Source organism: Mus caroli, chromosome 19, assembly GCF_900094665.2.
Source record: "Mus caroli chromosome 19, CAROLI_EIJ_v1.1, whole genome shotgun sequence".
Lineage (NCBI taxonomy): Eukaryota > Metazoa > Chordata > Mammalia > Rodentia > Muridae > Mus > Mus caroli.
Window position 1 is genome coordinate 20,401,247 of NC_034588.1, and position 17,063 is coordinate 20,418,309.

General features: G+C 37.4%; 1 protein-coding gene across 3 annotated transcripts in view; it reads right to left on the bottom strand.

Annotated features, from left to right (window-relative positions):
- Smc5 (structural maintenance of chromosomes 5) overlaps window positions 1-17,063 on the bottom strand; it is a 68,236-nt gene that overhangs the window by 42,509 nt on the left and 8,664 nt on the right. For all 3 annotated transcript variants that reach the window (XM_021151740.2, XM_021151741.1, XM_021151743.1), the window contains exons 4-8: window positions 15,594-15,756; window positions 13,307-13,441; window positions 11,595-11,735; window positions 9,528-9,689; window positions 6,682-6,753 (exon numbers count right to left, since the gene is read on the bottom strand). In XM_021151740.2, the coding sequence (XP_021007399.1) occupies window positions 6,682-6,753; window positions 9,528-9,689; window positions 11,595-11,735; window positions 13,307-13,441; window positions 15,594-15,756 (673 nt within the window). The remainder of the gene's footprint in view (window positions 1-6,681; window positions 6,754-9,527; window positions 9,690-11,594; window positions 11,736-13,306; window positions 13,442-15,593; window positions 15,757-17,063) is intronic.

The window sequence follows — 17,063 nt, forward strand, 5'->3', positions numbered from 1 at the left end:
CAAGAGTGGTTACAGATTAGTTAACATTCTCAAAGAAACTATTGTAAGTTTCTTAAATGGCAAATAGATTAAATAAATTTTAACCCTAAGGAAACTGGAAAACGAAATAAACTGTATACACTGAACTGAATGAAAATAAAATGACAACATATGAAAATGTGTGGGGCAGGCAGAGCTCAAACAGTGATGAAGGAGAATGAACAGCAGTGTTCACAAACTGACCCAGCTCAGTAGGCTCCAACCCAAGAACCTTGCAAAAGAGCAAAATGAAACCACATCAAGCAGCAGAAGGAAAAAAGAAAGAAAGGAAGAATGAAACTGGAAAGCAATAAAACTAAGTGAGAGGGGGAAATGGGTGAACTTCACAAACTTCTGGAAGGACACTAAAGAAAGAACTGGAGGAAAAACTGGAACAAATACAATATAACGTTCCCATGAAATAACATGGATTTTATTACAGCCTCTAGACATACTGTACTGAAGGGTACAAGAATTATACTTACATAAAAACTGACATTTTGAACAAAACAAACTGATTTGCTTTCTAAACACAAATTACCAAAACTTAAAAGAATATGAAACATAGACTATTTGAACAACCTGAAAGCTGTGTTTATGAAATCGAATTCACAATTCTAAAATAAATTCCTAGGGAGCCTGCAAGATGGTGCTGCTGGGAATGGTACCCACCACCAGCTGCGATAACCTGAGTTCATTTGATCCCTGGAATCTATGTAGTAGGAGGAAAGGACTGACTTCCACAAATTATCCTTTGATTTCTACAAACATGTTTGATATGGGAGTGTTCACCCCTGCTCCCACATAAGTATACAGTAAGAGTAAAAAATAAAAGTTTACGACCAAATAGTTTCACTTCAGAATTATGTAAAATGTTTAAAGAATTAAGACTAGTCTCATACATAATCCCTTTCAAAATCACTTTCCAATTCACTTTAGTTATTATCCAAATCCCTAATCAGACGAAATGAAAAAGAAAACTACAGAAGAACACAATCCCTCATAGAGTGAAAAACCCATTAACAAAATATTAGCAAGTAGATTTCGTTCACATGTGAAAAAGATAAATGCACATTTATACACCACAATCAAGTAGGGTTCATGTTAGGGAAGTAAGGTTGATTTGCTATTCAAAACTAATATAAATGTAACATAAATATCAATAATCTAAAGAAGAGAATAATACATACATACTAATAGAGACAGATACAAAAATTTAGCTTCATTCAAAATATAAAGTTTCAGAAACAAAGCTATCTGTAGAGAAACTTCTTAAATCTGATAAGATTCATTCTACTTATAAAAGCCTACAACATACATACTTAATGGTGGGAATCCAATGCTTCCTAAGGTCATAAATGAGACAGTCTGTACTCACTACTTTTACTCAACAGTGCTAGAAATACTAACCAGTGGAATAAGTCAAGAAAAGGAAACTAAACACAAATAAATCAGAAAAGAGAACTCAAGGCCAATTATATTTACATGTGACACAGCATTTTAAAAAACACACAGAATCTGCATGAGGAGGAGAAAAAGAAAGGTTTAAATCTAACAAAACACATATGAGATGTGTGTTGAAAACAGGCAGTGCTGACAGAAGAAACCAAAAATCTAAATAAACGGACACATACTGTATTCCTAGAGTGGAAAATTCAAAACAGTAAAAAGGTCAATTCTCCCCCAAGGTTTAACACAATTCTTAATAAAATCCCAGCAATACTTTTCTGTAGATGTAGAAAAGATTTAGATTTCATCAGGAATAGTGAAGTCAGGAGCTCTACAGCCTTCTCTATAAAACCAATGAATGGCGATAGAAACTGTCAAAATTAAATGTGTATATATATATATATATATATATATATATATATATATATATATATACACACACACACACACACACACACACACACACACACATATGTATATATACACACACACACACACACATATAGCATATAATAGTGTTTTTCAGGGCATGGGGAGGGGAGTTGAGAGGAGAGAGACAGAGACAGACAGACAGACAGACAGACAAATAGATAAAGAGGAGGAGGAGGAGGAGGAGGAACAGAAGCCCAAAAGTAACTTTTTAATCTAATGTTTGCAGCATACAGAGAAATGTTTACTAGCCAAACCAAATCCAGACCAAATCTTGGTAAAAGTGATAATCTTTGTAAAGTTCTAAACATGCCCAATTCCCAAATCCAGCTTGTCTTCCCACTTCGGCCATATTCGTGATAATAACCCACAATGACTGTAAAAGCAAGCAGCCCAACAATTTTTGGGGAATTGTCATCCATCTGTTCTGTATGACACTTTCCTAGAAAACAGTATTCATAAGGCTTGTCTTTCTCCAATCTAACTCATAGGTTACCAGTGTAAAGCAACTTTGTTCCTGAACATATTTCTCAAAAACAATCAGCAAAATTATTGAATATCACAGCTGCCTGACGATGGACTATAACAACATTTATAGCAAACAATAAGCAAAGCAAAATCTTAAAAAGAGAAACTAGAACTGAGCTGTTCATTTACTTCTCTGGAAGTTCTCGGAGTCCAGGGTAGTGCTCACATAAACAGGGCTATACATATCCTGGGCTACCTACCTGAGCTCTTATCTACTTTACCCTGAGGTCTATAAAAACAGGAAGCAAAAGCTGAACAGATGTGTATATTTGCAGTGGAAATGTCCAGATGTTTATTAACATTCAGGCAACACTTATTAAAAACGAAAAAGTCTGGAAATCAGTGAAGAGTTAGAACCTGGCCAGACTCAGTGTTGGGGAGATAGCCAAACATACCCACTCTCCAAAGCCTAGCAGGCGTAACAGTAACAGTGCCAGGCGTTTAAACAAGTATGCCCAGTTGTGAGAAAGCTAACCTGACAGTGACTTGCAAGCCAATCTTCCTTAAAGACTAAGGAAGCTAGGTAGTGGTGACACCACCTTTAATCCCAGCACTCAGGATGCAGAGGAAATCAGATCTCTGAGTTTAAGGAGAGCCAGGCCTACAGAGTGAGTTCCAGGACAACCAGGGCTACAGAGAAATTCTGTCTCAACAACAAGCAAAAAAACCAACAAAACCTCAAAAAACCAAAACTAGCCAGGCGTGGTGGCGCACGCCTTTAGTCTCAGCACTTGGGAGGCAGAGGCAGGCAGATTTCTGAGTTCGAGGCCAGCCTGGTCTACAAAGTGAGTTCCAGGACAGCCAGGGCTACAGAGAAACCCTGTCTCAGAAAAACAGTAAATAAATAAATAAATACAAAAACAAACAAACAAAACCCCCCCAAACTAAGGAAAGTTATTAGTCAACAATCACAAATACAGTTAATGAGGCTGGAGACATAGCTCAGGGGTAGAACACTTGCCTGCAATAAGAAGAGGCCCTGGGTTCAAGTCTTAGTACTAGAAACAAGCAGACGCTAATCATCAAGGAGTAAGAATATCAAGCTTTCATGAAAGGAAGAGAAGTCATTTTTAGATTTGCCACATTTTCTTATTTAAACTGCACTTTTGACCAAAAACCAAAACTGGTTAATTCATACTCTAAGTAGTAAGAAAGTTTGGCAGCGACATAGGAAAAAAAGAAAAAATAGTCAACAGGAAAATATCCAAATAAGACCATAAGTGGACATAGAAAAGACTAAGACTTATTTAAAGTATCTATTTATATTTTGCAAACATAAAAAAATCATATCTATCAGAAGGTGAGGCAGTAAAAATATTACTGAAGAAAGGAATAGTCCCAAACTTTCCAACTTTAAAGAAAATCATTAAACAGAACAAAGAAACTCATGAATTCTAAGGAAGATGGACTCAAGGTGAGTCTCACATAGAACAAGACAAATGTGAAAACTGAAGACATGAAGAAAGCTGGGGATGTAGCTCTGCTAGCAGCATGACTGCCTACCATGCATGAATTCCTGTGTTCTATCCTAAACACTGCATAAATCCAGAGTGGCAGCTAATACCTATAATCCCAGCACCAGAGACAGGAGAATCCAAAGTTCACGGTTATCTTGGACTATGTACGTAGTTAAGTTCAAGAAAAACACTAATCATTTCCAATAGTCTCATTAAGATCTTCCTCAAAGGTGAGACAGCTCAGAAAGTAAAAGTGCATGCCAGACATCATGAAGAATAGAATTTGATTCCCAAGTTCCACATGGTAGGACAGAACTGATTCCTGCAAAGTTGTTCTCTGACCTCTATATACATCATGGCATCTCTCTCTCTCTCTCTCTCTCTCTCTCTCTCTCTCTCTCTCTCTCACACACACACACACACACACACACACGCTCGTGTACATATTCATATGCACTAAATAAATAAATGTGAAACAATAGCAGTAGTAAATTTATTAAGTCAAATAAAAAGCTCCACAAAACTCCTTACCAACATACTTGCCCAAGGGAAGGACAGAATATCATGACCTAAACATGGAGTAGAAGAAACTGGAACATTCGGACAACTACAATTCTCAGAACAATCAGAAATTAAAAACAGAAGGTAGAAACAGAGCATTCAAGAGCTATGGAGTATTATGACCAAAGACCAAATCATGATCATAGAATAATAATCTCAAAAGCACAGAAACGCTGGGTAGTGGTGGTGCACGCCTTTAATCCCAGCACTTGGGAAGCAGAGGCAGGTGGATTTCTGAGTTCCAGGCCAGCCTGGTCTACAGAGTGAGTTCCAGGACAGCGAGGGCTACACAAAGAAACCCTGTCTTGGAAAAAAAGCATAGAAACTTTTCAACAAAACCATAACAGAAAATTTCCCAAATCTAGATTCAGATACTGATGTAAATATAGAAGTCAGTTAAAACACAAAACAGGTAATGTTGGGAGCGATTAAGACAACTCTTGATCTCTAAATTGGGCCTCTTCCCCCGAGAAGAAAAAGGGGTCAAAAGTGGGCCACCGACACATGGATTCCAAGAACAACCACGGGATATTCCAGCCCTAAGACATTGCCAATGTCCTGACCACACCCTGATACCACCAAGTTCCTGCTTCCCTGTGTAGCTGCCAAAAGAAAGAATTTCTATTGCCCTCTCCCCCCTAAGTACTTCTCCTTTTGCTTGTATTGCCCTACCCCTCCCACTGATAAGTATCTGTACTTCCCCTTTTGCTTGTGCATTTAAACCTCGGGCCTGACTAATACATTTGGGGCCTTGATGCATTCCAGAACGGTTTCCGTGTCATTATTCGCACAAGGCCCTCGTCTCTCTCTACCCCCCATTTGGTTCTTAGGAGGAGGTCCCCTCGAGACCCTCGAATAACTGGACCTGCTGGACGGGTCAAGGTAAGAGCAAATAACCTTTCCTGGTCGTATTATTAAAACACTAAAAATATAGATCAAAGAAATTATATTGTCAGTCGCAAGAAACACCAACTATACATTGGGGCAGGTCAACTAGAAAAACAGCATTATTTATTTTCCACAAAGATGGAGACTTGGAACAATGCATTTCTCATTCTGAAAGACACGTGTCAACCCACACTACTACACAAACCCAATCTATCTGTCATATTTTAAGGAAAGAGACAAGTGTCCAGCAAAACAAACAAAACAACAACATAAGGCTAAATGAATTTACGACTAAGCTGCTCCAGAGATAGTATTTAAAGGCCTCCTTCAGACTATAGAGAGAAAGACGCCACACCCTCAATGCTGTGCCCCAATACAACAGTGGGAAGGAAAGGAGTACCAGGGAAACACCAGCCACACAGAACAAAATGGGGGACAGGCCTCCAATAAAAACTGAGTCTAATGATGTCAGTGCCTCAGTCCTAAGACAAGAGACTAATAAACTGGACTGAAAGCCAGAATTCAAGAGCTGCCAAGGGCTCCGTGGTGAAAGACACCGTGCTTAGCAACCCATATGGTAGGAAACAGCCAACTCCCTAAGGTTTTTCCTGACCTCCACACATGTGCTGTGGCACATAAACATACAAGCAAATGTAACTTTTAACACTAAAGAGCAGTTCTGGTCATAAAGCCTATGCTTAGTGACCTTGCAGCAATATAACTAGCATTCTGCATGTCGTGGGAAACAGCCACCACCTTAGTTCCACTGCCCAAATTCTGCACGTGAGAAGCTGGAACACAGCAAGGACCCTGGCTTCACTCCCTACCACACCTGTCCCTAAAGAACCTCCTATCTATGGGACTAACAAAGGAAGATCCTTTAAGAAGTATTCACTGAAGGACAATACTAAAAATTACAACATTTTAAGCCAGGCATGTTGGCACACACCCTTAATCCCAGCATGTGAGAGGCAGAGGCAGGTGGATCTCTGTACATTTGAGGCCAGGCTGGTCTACAGAGCAAGTTCCAGGACAGCCAGAGATACTCAGAGAAATCCTGTCCTGATTAAAAAACAAACACACAAACACATAAAAATCACAGCATTTTAAACTAAAATAAAAACCATACCATCTATGAAATGTAGCCACATGAGTAACTGAGAAAAATCTCTCTTTTGTGCAGCTACTACACTTAGTTCTTTTGTTTTTTGTTTTTGTGAGGGAAACTAAAATTTGTGACAGAATGAGGAGGATTTGGGATAGTTTCTAAAAAGTTACAATAACCATCTGTCCCCTTGTGAAAACAAGCCATGGTAAACTAAGGTAAGCAACTTTTGGGAAGGAGTCTTACCTGTCTGTCCTTCCGCTCAATCAAGTCTTGCCTTTGTTTGCATTTCTGAGACGCTTCCTTAATATCAGTTGACTGCAAAATTGAACCAGAAAGAAAAGGTTAATTAAAAACTCATGTAAGCAAATTATATGGTTCCATCCATCCAAATAGTTTATATCAACCAAAACAACACTTTTCCACATTTTAATTCAAATCAAGTTCACAATTACCACCAAAATTACTCATGGTATAGGAAATCTATAAAGGTATTGCTTGCTATCATTACTAAGAGAATCACACTTTTTAGTGTATTTAGTGTAGAGTAATACATGTGTACACACTTGTTTCCATGTATGTTTTCCTGATATGTTGTCTGACAATGAAAACAATTTGGGGGGTAATGAGAGGGGGAGCACCCTCATAGAAGCAGGAGGTAGGGGCGATGGAATAGGGGGTTTGTGGAGAGGAAACCAGGAAGGGGGATAGCATTTGAGATGTAAAGAAATAACTAATAAAAAATTTAAAAAGACAATCTGATGAGACAGACTAGATATACTGTTTTATTATATGAAGAAAATAAGACCAAGCAACTATTAAGTGACGGTATGCATTTGCAATACAGATGTATATTAATTTGGAGCCAATGGCCTCTATAACACATTACAGGGCCTCTTTGGAATGTTAGGGGTGAAAAACCAGAGGGTTATAAAGGTCTCTGCTGAAAGGAAGAGGAATAGAATATAGTAAATATAATTATTTATTCTTGCTACATGATTTAGAGGATTAATAATTTTAAGATATACACTCAAAGACTAATACAATGTATCTCTTCAAAAGCCATAGGCACCTCTTGAGGAAAACAATTCTAAAATATCTTAGACCATGCATACTTCTATAGAAACATGAGCTCAGGGTTATCTTGAAACTGCCTTAATAGCTGCTTCTTTTATGAACAGAGAAGCAAAACAAGTATTTTATATATAATTCTTTAATTTATTGTAGACATTATTTTCTACTCCATAGAAAAGCAAGTTTTAAAGCAATTTAGCAGTAACTTCAGGTGCCACAAAGCAACTATAAATCCACAACTTAATTATAACCAATTACCATTAACATGACTGCCAACTATTATATATATGAAGCTTGGAGACTTAATGATCCTTAGCCATAAAGTGAGAAAACCTGTTAAAGAACTAGAATCTACAATCTCTTGTAGATGCAAACATTTTTAAATTTGGAATGATCAATTATATGAGTTATTGAATGCACATCAAAAGTACCTGAGTAGATGTCAACACTTGACTTCACTGCATTGAGTTGAATCTCCAAAATAGCATTCAAATTCTGGATCTGTTTATATCGCATTACAGTAATCCCCCTGTGCATGGTTTTGCATTATCAAGTCTAACTGTAATCAATTACAGCCTATTTATATTAAATAGGAAATTAAATTTCAGAAATAGCCTATTTGTAGTTTTTGTGTGTCATTTTTAAGCTGTGCACCTTTATGAAGTCTCAAAAACTGCCCACTGTCCTGTCCTTGCCAACTGTCCTGTCCTTAACATCACACTGGGTGTAGCCTGTCCATAACTAAGGTTATCATTCAGCAGTTTTCAGTTCTCAGGCTGACTGCAGTTGTTATTCAGATAAGCTTTATTTAGATAGTAATGGTCCCAAAGCAAAAAGAGCCGTCAGGCTGGCAATTTAAAAATGCTAAAGAAAAATATAATGTGCTTTCTTTAGAAGAAAATGTGACCATATAGTACATGTGTATGTACACACAGGAGGGAAATAAATACAAGTTGAACAATACCCAAATATGACAATGTGGTATCTACCCTATTTCAAAATTCAAAACTTTTTGGTCAAAAAGGTTCACATTTTGGATTTTCACACTATGAATGATCATCTGGTAAAATCTATGCAAACAGTGTAAATTTCTCAAACACTAAAGGATGAAATAACTTTGTACAAGGATATTCAAACTACATAGGTTTTGGTATTATCTTCAGTTTTAGGTATCCACTGAAATATAGTACCCCCAGCCAGGAAGAAACTACCAGATTCTACAAGCAGACATTTAATCATTTCCAAAATATCCTCTTGTACTGGCTAGTTTCTTTGTCCAACTTGACACAAGATAAAGTTACTGGGGAAGAGGAATCTCAATTGAGGAACTGCCTCTCCCTGTACTACCTATAGACAATTCTATAAATTCTATAGAGCATTCTCTTGACTAATAACTGATGTGAGGAGACCCAGCCCACTGAGGCAGGCGCTGGGCCACCTCCAGTCCTGAGCTGTTGAGACAACTCCTCCAGGGTTTCTGCTTCAGCTCTTGATCTCCACTGACCTCCCTCAATAATGCACGCCATCTGTCTGTCATGTGAAGCCCTTTCTGTCTCATGTTGCTTTTGGTCGTGCTGTTAAATCACAGCAAGACACCTTTCATCCCTAAGTATCCCTGGAAAACTAAAATTCACCTCCATAAGCAATTTAAAGTTATAAGAGATACACACTACATTCACAGAAAGAACTCAGTGTTTCTAAGAAATATGATATATCAGTTTGTAGCTAAAACTTTCTCTTGAAGCTATGTCTCATTCTGTAGCCTGTGATGGCCTCAAAGTCACAGTGATGTTCTTGCCTCAATGTCCCAAGTGCTAAGAAACAGACCTGAACCAGTATGCCCAGCAACAATCACCCTGGAATTTCTTTAAGGTAATGTTCTCCAATCATAACAAGTTTTTGAAACTCCTCATTAATTCTTAAAGAAATGAAACCTAGAAAATACTTTTAAAGACACAAGAAGTATTTTTCTACGTTGAATAAAATGCAGACAATCCCTAACTGAACAACAAAAGTACCTTTTCTTTGATTCGAACTTCCAAAGTGCGGCGCTGCCGTTCAATTTCCTCAATCCGCCGAGTCATAGGAATCTGCCCTTCTTTAAGTTTCCTGACCTCTTCCTTCACTCGGTCACGGATTTGTTTCACACCTTCATATTCCTGACGTACATTCTCATATTCCTTGCAAATATTTCAAGAAACAGAAGTTAATATATTAGGTATTTAAGTTAATGTATCCTAAAGTCAAAATGTAAGCAGAGGTTTTAATTTACCAATAGACAACATTAAGGAATAGGCAAACAGAAGAATTTCAATTTTGAAAGGTAAAAAATGGGCCAAAGAAAAATGAAAAGAAATATGTAGCTGCTAGCTTGATACAAACAATTTCCGGGCTAGAGAGCTGGCTTAGCAGGCAAAGGCGCCTGCTATCCCCCAATGTTCTGACATGAGTTACATCCCTGGAAGCACACGAGGAGAAGAGTTAACAGCCTCCCAGAGCAGTATGCATATTTTAAAAAAATGTCACTCCACAGGAATTAGCTGAGTATTTGCTGAATAACAAGAAAATGGAATTCTAAAATAGAAATAATAAGAGTGAATGGGGGTTGAAAGGCTATTCCCTTCGGGCTAGAGAGATGGCTCGGTGGTTATGAGCAGGGCCAGGATTCAATTCCCAGCACCTATATGGCAGCTCACACAAACACACATGCAGGCAAAACACCATGCACATAAAAAGAAGAAAAAAAAAGAGTGCTTTCTGCTCAGAAGACTCAGCCCACACCCAGAGCAGTTCAAAACCACAGTTACGGGCATGCCTTTCCCTCCAATTCAAAACAGAAACTCTTGAAAAAGTGAATAATGCATGGGGGGAAGGGACCTACAAATTTTAAATTTAAAAAGTTAAAAAGACTGAAATCAATCTCTTCAAAAAGGGGTCAAAAGACTTCAAAAGATAGAATGAAAACTAGTAATAAACATAGAAAAATACAATAAAAAGGTATACAAAGGACAAAGTTTAAGACTAATAAAATTGCAAAACCTGGTTGGAGGAAGTAAGAATGCTATAAATATAGAGGCATACATTATTTTCATACTAAGACGTATTTCCATGAAATAAACATAAAAAGTAATGCTTCTACCTATTGGGTAATTTTTCAATCAACTCCACTACTTAGCCCAAGCTGGTCAGAGGTAATAAATATGCATCATATTTTAAACAACAATGACAAAAACTAGGAAAATAAAGTATGAGAAGACAGCTAAGATACTTCAGCTATATATGGCATACCTCAACTAAATTCCTAGTGACACACACACAAATATTTTCAGTGGCACTGAATGACAACCCTTGCTTTGCAAATTTAATTTTTAATGTGAACATATACCTTAGATCATTAACATTAAGGGGCAAACGTAAAGAACTGCTAAGGACTAAAGCCTGAAGAACTGATGTTGGTAACTCAATCAATTATTTGCTATGTGATAATTAGCATATATCAAATAAAGAATAAGAAAAATACATGCATACATGTAATATAAAATTTTAAAGGAAATATCTAATTTGAATACAAAATGAGTCCCTAGACATACTTTGTAGGTACTCAGTCATAATTAGTTTTGTTTTGATGATTTCTTTTTGCTTGTTTTTGTTTTTGGGGGGTGGGTGGGAAGCAGTCAACTTCACACAAGCTGGCTTCATCTGAAAAGGACCCTCAATTGAGAAAATGCCTCCTTTAGACTGGCCCACAGATTTTAAAATTATGATTGCTATGGTAGGGCCCAGCCCACGGTGGTTGATGCCATCCTTGGGGCAGGAAGTTCCGGGGATATAGGAAAGCAGGCTGAGGAGGAAATGGGAACAAGGCAGCAAGCAGCATCCCTCCATGGCCTCTGACTCAGCTCCTGCCTGCAGGTTCCTTCCTGTCTAGAGTTCTTCCCCTGACATCCCTGATTACAAATGAAAAAAAAATGATAATAAAACACTTTCTCCCCAGGTTCCTTTTGGTCAGTGTGTATCACAGCAATAGAAAGCCTCCTAAGACATCTGAAGCGTCACCTATTTTCCCTCAGATAAGTAACACTTACCACCCATGGTCTTTTGGCCTCAAGCATCTCAATTAAATCTAAATGTCGTTTTCGTTCATAGAATCTTTCCACATCTTGCTTGTACCTTTCATTTCTCTGAATCATCTTCTCTAGGTATTCAGTTTTCTCTTTGCAAGACGTCTAAAATAATATTTGTTGACAATTAGTTTAAATGAAAATAAGAACACGGCAAGTCAAATTTTTGAACAATGAAACACAAAAGATAAGCAAAATTTCACAAGAAAGAATTCTGTCAGGGTTCTTTAGAACTATGTAAAAGTGAAGCTAGGGAGAATGCTTGTCTAGTTAGGCATGAAGTTCTGGATTTGATTCTCAGCACTGCTTATAATCAGACTAGTGATCACATCTGTAGCTTCAGTGCTGAGGAGGTAGACGCAAGAGCATCCTTAGCTACACACAATAGTAAAAGGCCACCCTGGGTTACAGAAGACCCTGTCTAATAACAACACAAAACCAACAAAACCAGGTGAAGCAATACTCCAGAAGAGCTTTGTATACACCTATATGACTCATGATTTGGAGTTTGATGCATTTTAGATTTTTGCCCTATCTGTCCAGATGAAAGCTTAATAAAATCTATAAAAACGGCACATAAATACAAAGAAATATCAGGGTTAATATGCCATAAGTGCTCAGGACTTAAGGATTCTAAGATGACAGAAAGCTAAAAATCAATCTATTGCATATCAACAAACACAAATGTGTACTAAACAGCCTAGAAAAAAAAATTCATGCTTGTTTCCTTTAGCAGATAGAAGGGAATCTAGAAATGTGTTTCCGGTGTAAATACTACATTGATGCAAAATTGATGATTCTCATCAAGACCAAAGAATTGAAGGAATGCCAGACACAGAACTGAATTATCACAAAACTCCTAGACCAATTCTTTTCAGTTAAGACACCAAAATTAATGTTTTATTATAATGGAATACTTATCAAATATAGTTATACTTAAAACTTCTATAAGTTAACTTCTCTTTAGAAGGTTATCTGTTTTGTTTTTTTTTAATTATATAAACGTACCAAGCTGGGTAGGTTATATAGCATTTCTATATAGCATTTCTAAGTATCTATTTATTAAAAGGTTTTAATTGTTTTTTTAAATTAACACTTCAGCTAAATTCTATAGTTTGTGCATAAAGTCTATCTTCACTTGACTTAAGAAAAAATACACCAAATGACATTAACAGGAGTGTTTCAAATACCACATCCTTATCTTCTATAAATCTCGAAACCTTACACAGTGCATGGTACATAACAAATTATTTGATGGGTACCAAAGGAAAGAACTTCGTATGAGAATTCTTTAAAATCGCAACTGGTAATATGTATTTACTGAAATAGTCCAAATTTTCAAACTTCATATAATTAAAAGCATTCTCACTTTCTGTTACCAGTTGATGTTAGAAATACAAACTTGGATAAAAAAAAAAAATCAACCACAATTATGAATTTACTCAACACAGACATACTATCCATTTTGTAGTATGTCTTTCTTTCTTTTCCCTCAAGACAGGGTTCCTATGTTTAGCCCTGGCAGAGCTGGAACTCACTCTGAAGACCAGAGAGACCCACCCACCTCTGCCTCCCGAGCACTGGGACTAAGGGTCCCACCACCCAGTTATTCTTACACATTTTGAAACACAGACTCAGTAAATGAAAACAGGAATGACTTGTCCGTTTCTCAGTACCTCTAGCTGCTTCTCCTTCTCCCTGAAGTTTTTGAGTTCACAGTGGTATCTGTGCATCTCTGGAGGACCAACTGACTTCTCAGTAGCTTCAAGGAGTTCAATTTTGCTGAGTTTAGCAAATTCCCCAACTTTGTCCTACAGCATCAAAATTAAGTATTAGCAACTATCATTCATAAGTACCATTAAAATTTACTAAATTTGCCAAGATGGTCTTACTTAAGATTTTTTTGAGATATGAATCAAATCATTATATTTGTAAGGAGAATAAGCTATAGTGTAGACACTAAGCAACATTAAAATAAAAGATATTGAACTGCAATTTTAAATGTAGATTATTAGAATATTTTTAAAAAATCTTTAACATTTTTGTTTTATATTACCTATGTATGTGTGTACCTATGTGTTGGATTGTGCATGTGAGTGCAATGCCTAAGGAGTCAAGAAGGCATCAGATCATCAGATCCACTGGAGCGGAGTTCAGGTAGTTGTAAACTGCCATATGTGGGTGCTGTGAATTAAATTTGGGTCCTTTGGAAGTGCTTTTAACAAATGAGCCATCTCTTCAGACCAGGTTATTTTATTATTAATGAACAAATAAAAATATCACTAGACTTTAGAAAGTATACCTACATTTAAAAGAAGTTTATTCTAACCAATATAACATACAAATGCACTGATTAAAAGTTGTTCATTAATTAAAGCATGCATGGTGGGCGACCCTTTTAATCCCAGAACTTGGGAGGCAGAGGTAGGTAGATCTCTTGAGAGTTTAAAGCCAGCCTGGTCTACAGAGTGAGTTCCAGGACAGTCAGAACTACAGAGAAACCCTGTCTTGAAAAACAAAACAACTACAAAAAGTTGTTCATTAACTATGGCTTCTCAGGATCTCACAGTCAAGAATACATGGCAGCTGTAGCTACTTGAACAACAATCAAGTCAGTTTAACATTCTAACTGGAAGTGGTTCATGAGCCCTGACCCCTAATTGAGGAGCTACAGTAGATAAGTTGCTAGCTTTTGAGAGAGGAGAATTAGTTTTAAGGGTATGGCTTCTGGTACATAAACTAGTGGATGGCCCAAACCCAGGAGTATATGGACAACACATATCTGAGCCTACAGGTTAGTACAAGGAAAAAAAAAGAGACAGGAGAGGTAGAAGTGGATATATCTTGTAAGAGTTAAGGGGAGGAAATAAAGAGTAAATATGGTCAAAATACATTGTATGATGTTATCAAAGAATTAATAAAAATATTTTTAATACTTTGACTCATGCAAATGGGAGTTTGAAATTCCTCTGTACTTAAAGTTCCTTCCTTACAGGCTGGGGAGAAGTGTGCTTCCAAGTGTGAGGACAAGTTTGGATCTCTAGTAGCCATACAAAAGCTAGGCCAGCATGGCAACCTGCCTACAGTCCCAGGTATGGCAGAGACAGGGAACCTTCGAGCCAAACTACCTAACTCCAGAGCCAGGCAACGGTTCAGTAAATAAGGTTGACAGGAAGTGAGAAAGACATCAAACTAACCTCTGGCCTCCAAGACTGTGCACACGTGTACACAACTACTAATGCACACCATACAGAGACAAACATGAAAAATACGTTTAAAAAACATCTTGTAACTTAAACTTATTAAATAAAATCACTAACACGATATATGGATGACTGAGGTCCAGTGGGCCTGGAACTATGTAGCCCAGACTGGCCTACTAAGAACTCCTATTACAAATATGTATCACCGTGCCCATAAAAATAGAGTACTGGGGGCTGGCGAGATGGCTCAGTGGGTAAGAGCACTGACTGCTCTTCCGAAGGTCCTGAGTTCAAATCCCACAACCACATGGTGGCTCACAACCACCCATAATGAGATCTGATGCCCTCTTCTGGTGCATCTGAAGTCAGCTACAGTGTACTTATGTATAATAAGTAATATCTGAGTGCTGTGCTGAATGCAAAGAGTAATAATTACATACCTATTAATTGAAATTAATAACCTAAGTGACTGGATGCTTCCTTTTACAAAGGGCTACAAATATTAAGAGTGCTGTTTTGATACAAATCTCTTGAGTAGTATTTATATTTTCTACGGCAAAAAGCGAAAACATTATACACAAAATTTTCCCATGTTTGGAGGTCTCCCCTTCTCTAAGAGAGACGGAGGGAAGGTAGAGGGTAACGAAGGTGACAGGGTGGGACTAGGAAGAGAGGGAGAGAAACCTTGGATTGGGATGTAAAATAAATAAATAAATAAATGAAAAAAATTCCCCATGTTCACTTATATTTTTTCTCAGACCTGAGGCAAGAACTGGCACAGATTGCCCACTTGGATGTTTAAGGCTGCAACCTGTTCTTCTACTATCTTCTGGGTTACAGGTTTTTTGTTGATGAACCAAAAGGACTGATTTTTTATCACATCAATCTCACGGGTGATTATAAGATTTCCAGAAGTCCTGAACCTAATTAAAGAGTAAAGAATAACATTTCTGTTACTTTTTCTATACCCAAAGTCTAAGAAATAGTACTATAATTTTTATTCTTTCTGGTATTTTTGAATCCTTCCCACCTTGGAGACACTGGCTTTTTGTTTGTTATCCCACAATTGGCCATGTCAGTTACTATTTGGTTAACATTACCTAAATCATTGTGCCAATTCTAAAACACAAGTTTATTTATCCTTTAATCTTTATACTATTCTTCAATCACATCCTTTGTAATTCAAAATGTATTAGTACATTACAGGCTTATGTAATAGTCAACTGAAACTTCTCTACTTGAAAAATGTTTGAATGAAAACTGAATTCCATGGAATACAAATTTCCCCAACCAAAAACTCTCTGCCCAAAAGAATAAATCATGGATTGCTAACCATCTACGTCATTCTGAATCCTGAGAGAACTTTAATATATGCCTCTACAGAACCAGTAAGTAATACAGTGTGATGGTTTGAATATGCTTGGCCCATAGAAAGTGACACTGTTCTGAGGTGTGTCATTGTTGGAGGAAACGTGTCACTGTGAAGGTGGGCTTCAAGATCCTCCTTCTAGCTGCTTGCAAGACAACAATCTTCTCCTATTTGCCTTTGGAACAAGATGTACATCGCACAGCTCCTCCAGCACCATGTCTGCCTGGATGCTGCCACGCTTCCTGCCTTGACAATGAATCTCTGAACCTGTAAGCCAGGCCCAATTAAATGTTGTCCTTTATACGAGTTGCCTTGGTCATGGTGTCTCTTCACAGCAATGGAAACCCTACCTAAGACATACAGAACCTGAAAGAGGGTGTTTACTCAGTTTTTGCTTTCAGAAGCACCTGCTTCATACTGCTCATTTGTCCCCCCATCTTCTTCACAAGGTGATCAAGGTCAAGGACTTAAGTCCATCAGATAAGCTCTACTACTTTGCTATACTCTAGCCTAAGTATTTCAAAATTGGCAAAAAGAAACAGATACTTAAAAATGTTACAGAATGCAATTTCTCTCTCCCTCTCTCTGGTGTATGTTTGTTTTAGACAAGTAGTCCAGGATGACCTTGAATTTGTTATCCAGTGGAAAATCTTGAATTCCTGATTCTTCCGAATAGCACCAACTCCTTACTTTCCTGCCTCTACCTCCTAAGTGCTGGAATTACGAAGTGTACCATAACTACAGCTTCTTAGTGTATATTTGTGTATCAGTCATATCCTTTTATTACTTCATTAAACTGTAATTTCTTGTGAACTTTCCAAAATAATTTTTTTTTTTTTTGGTTTTTCGAGACAGGGTTTC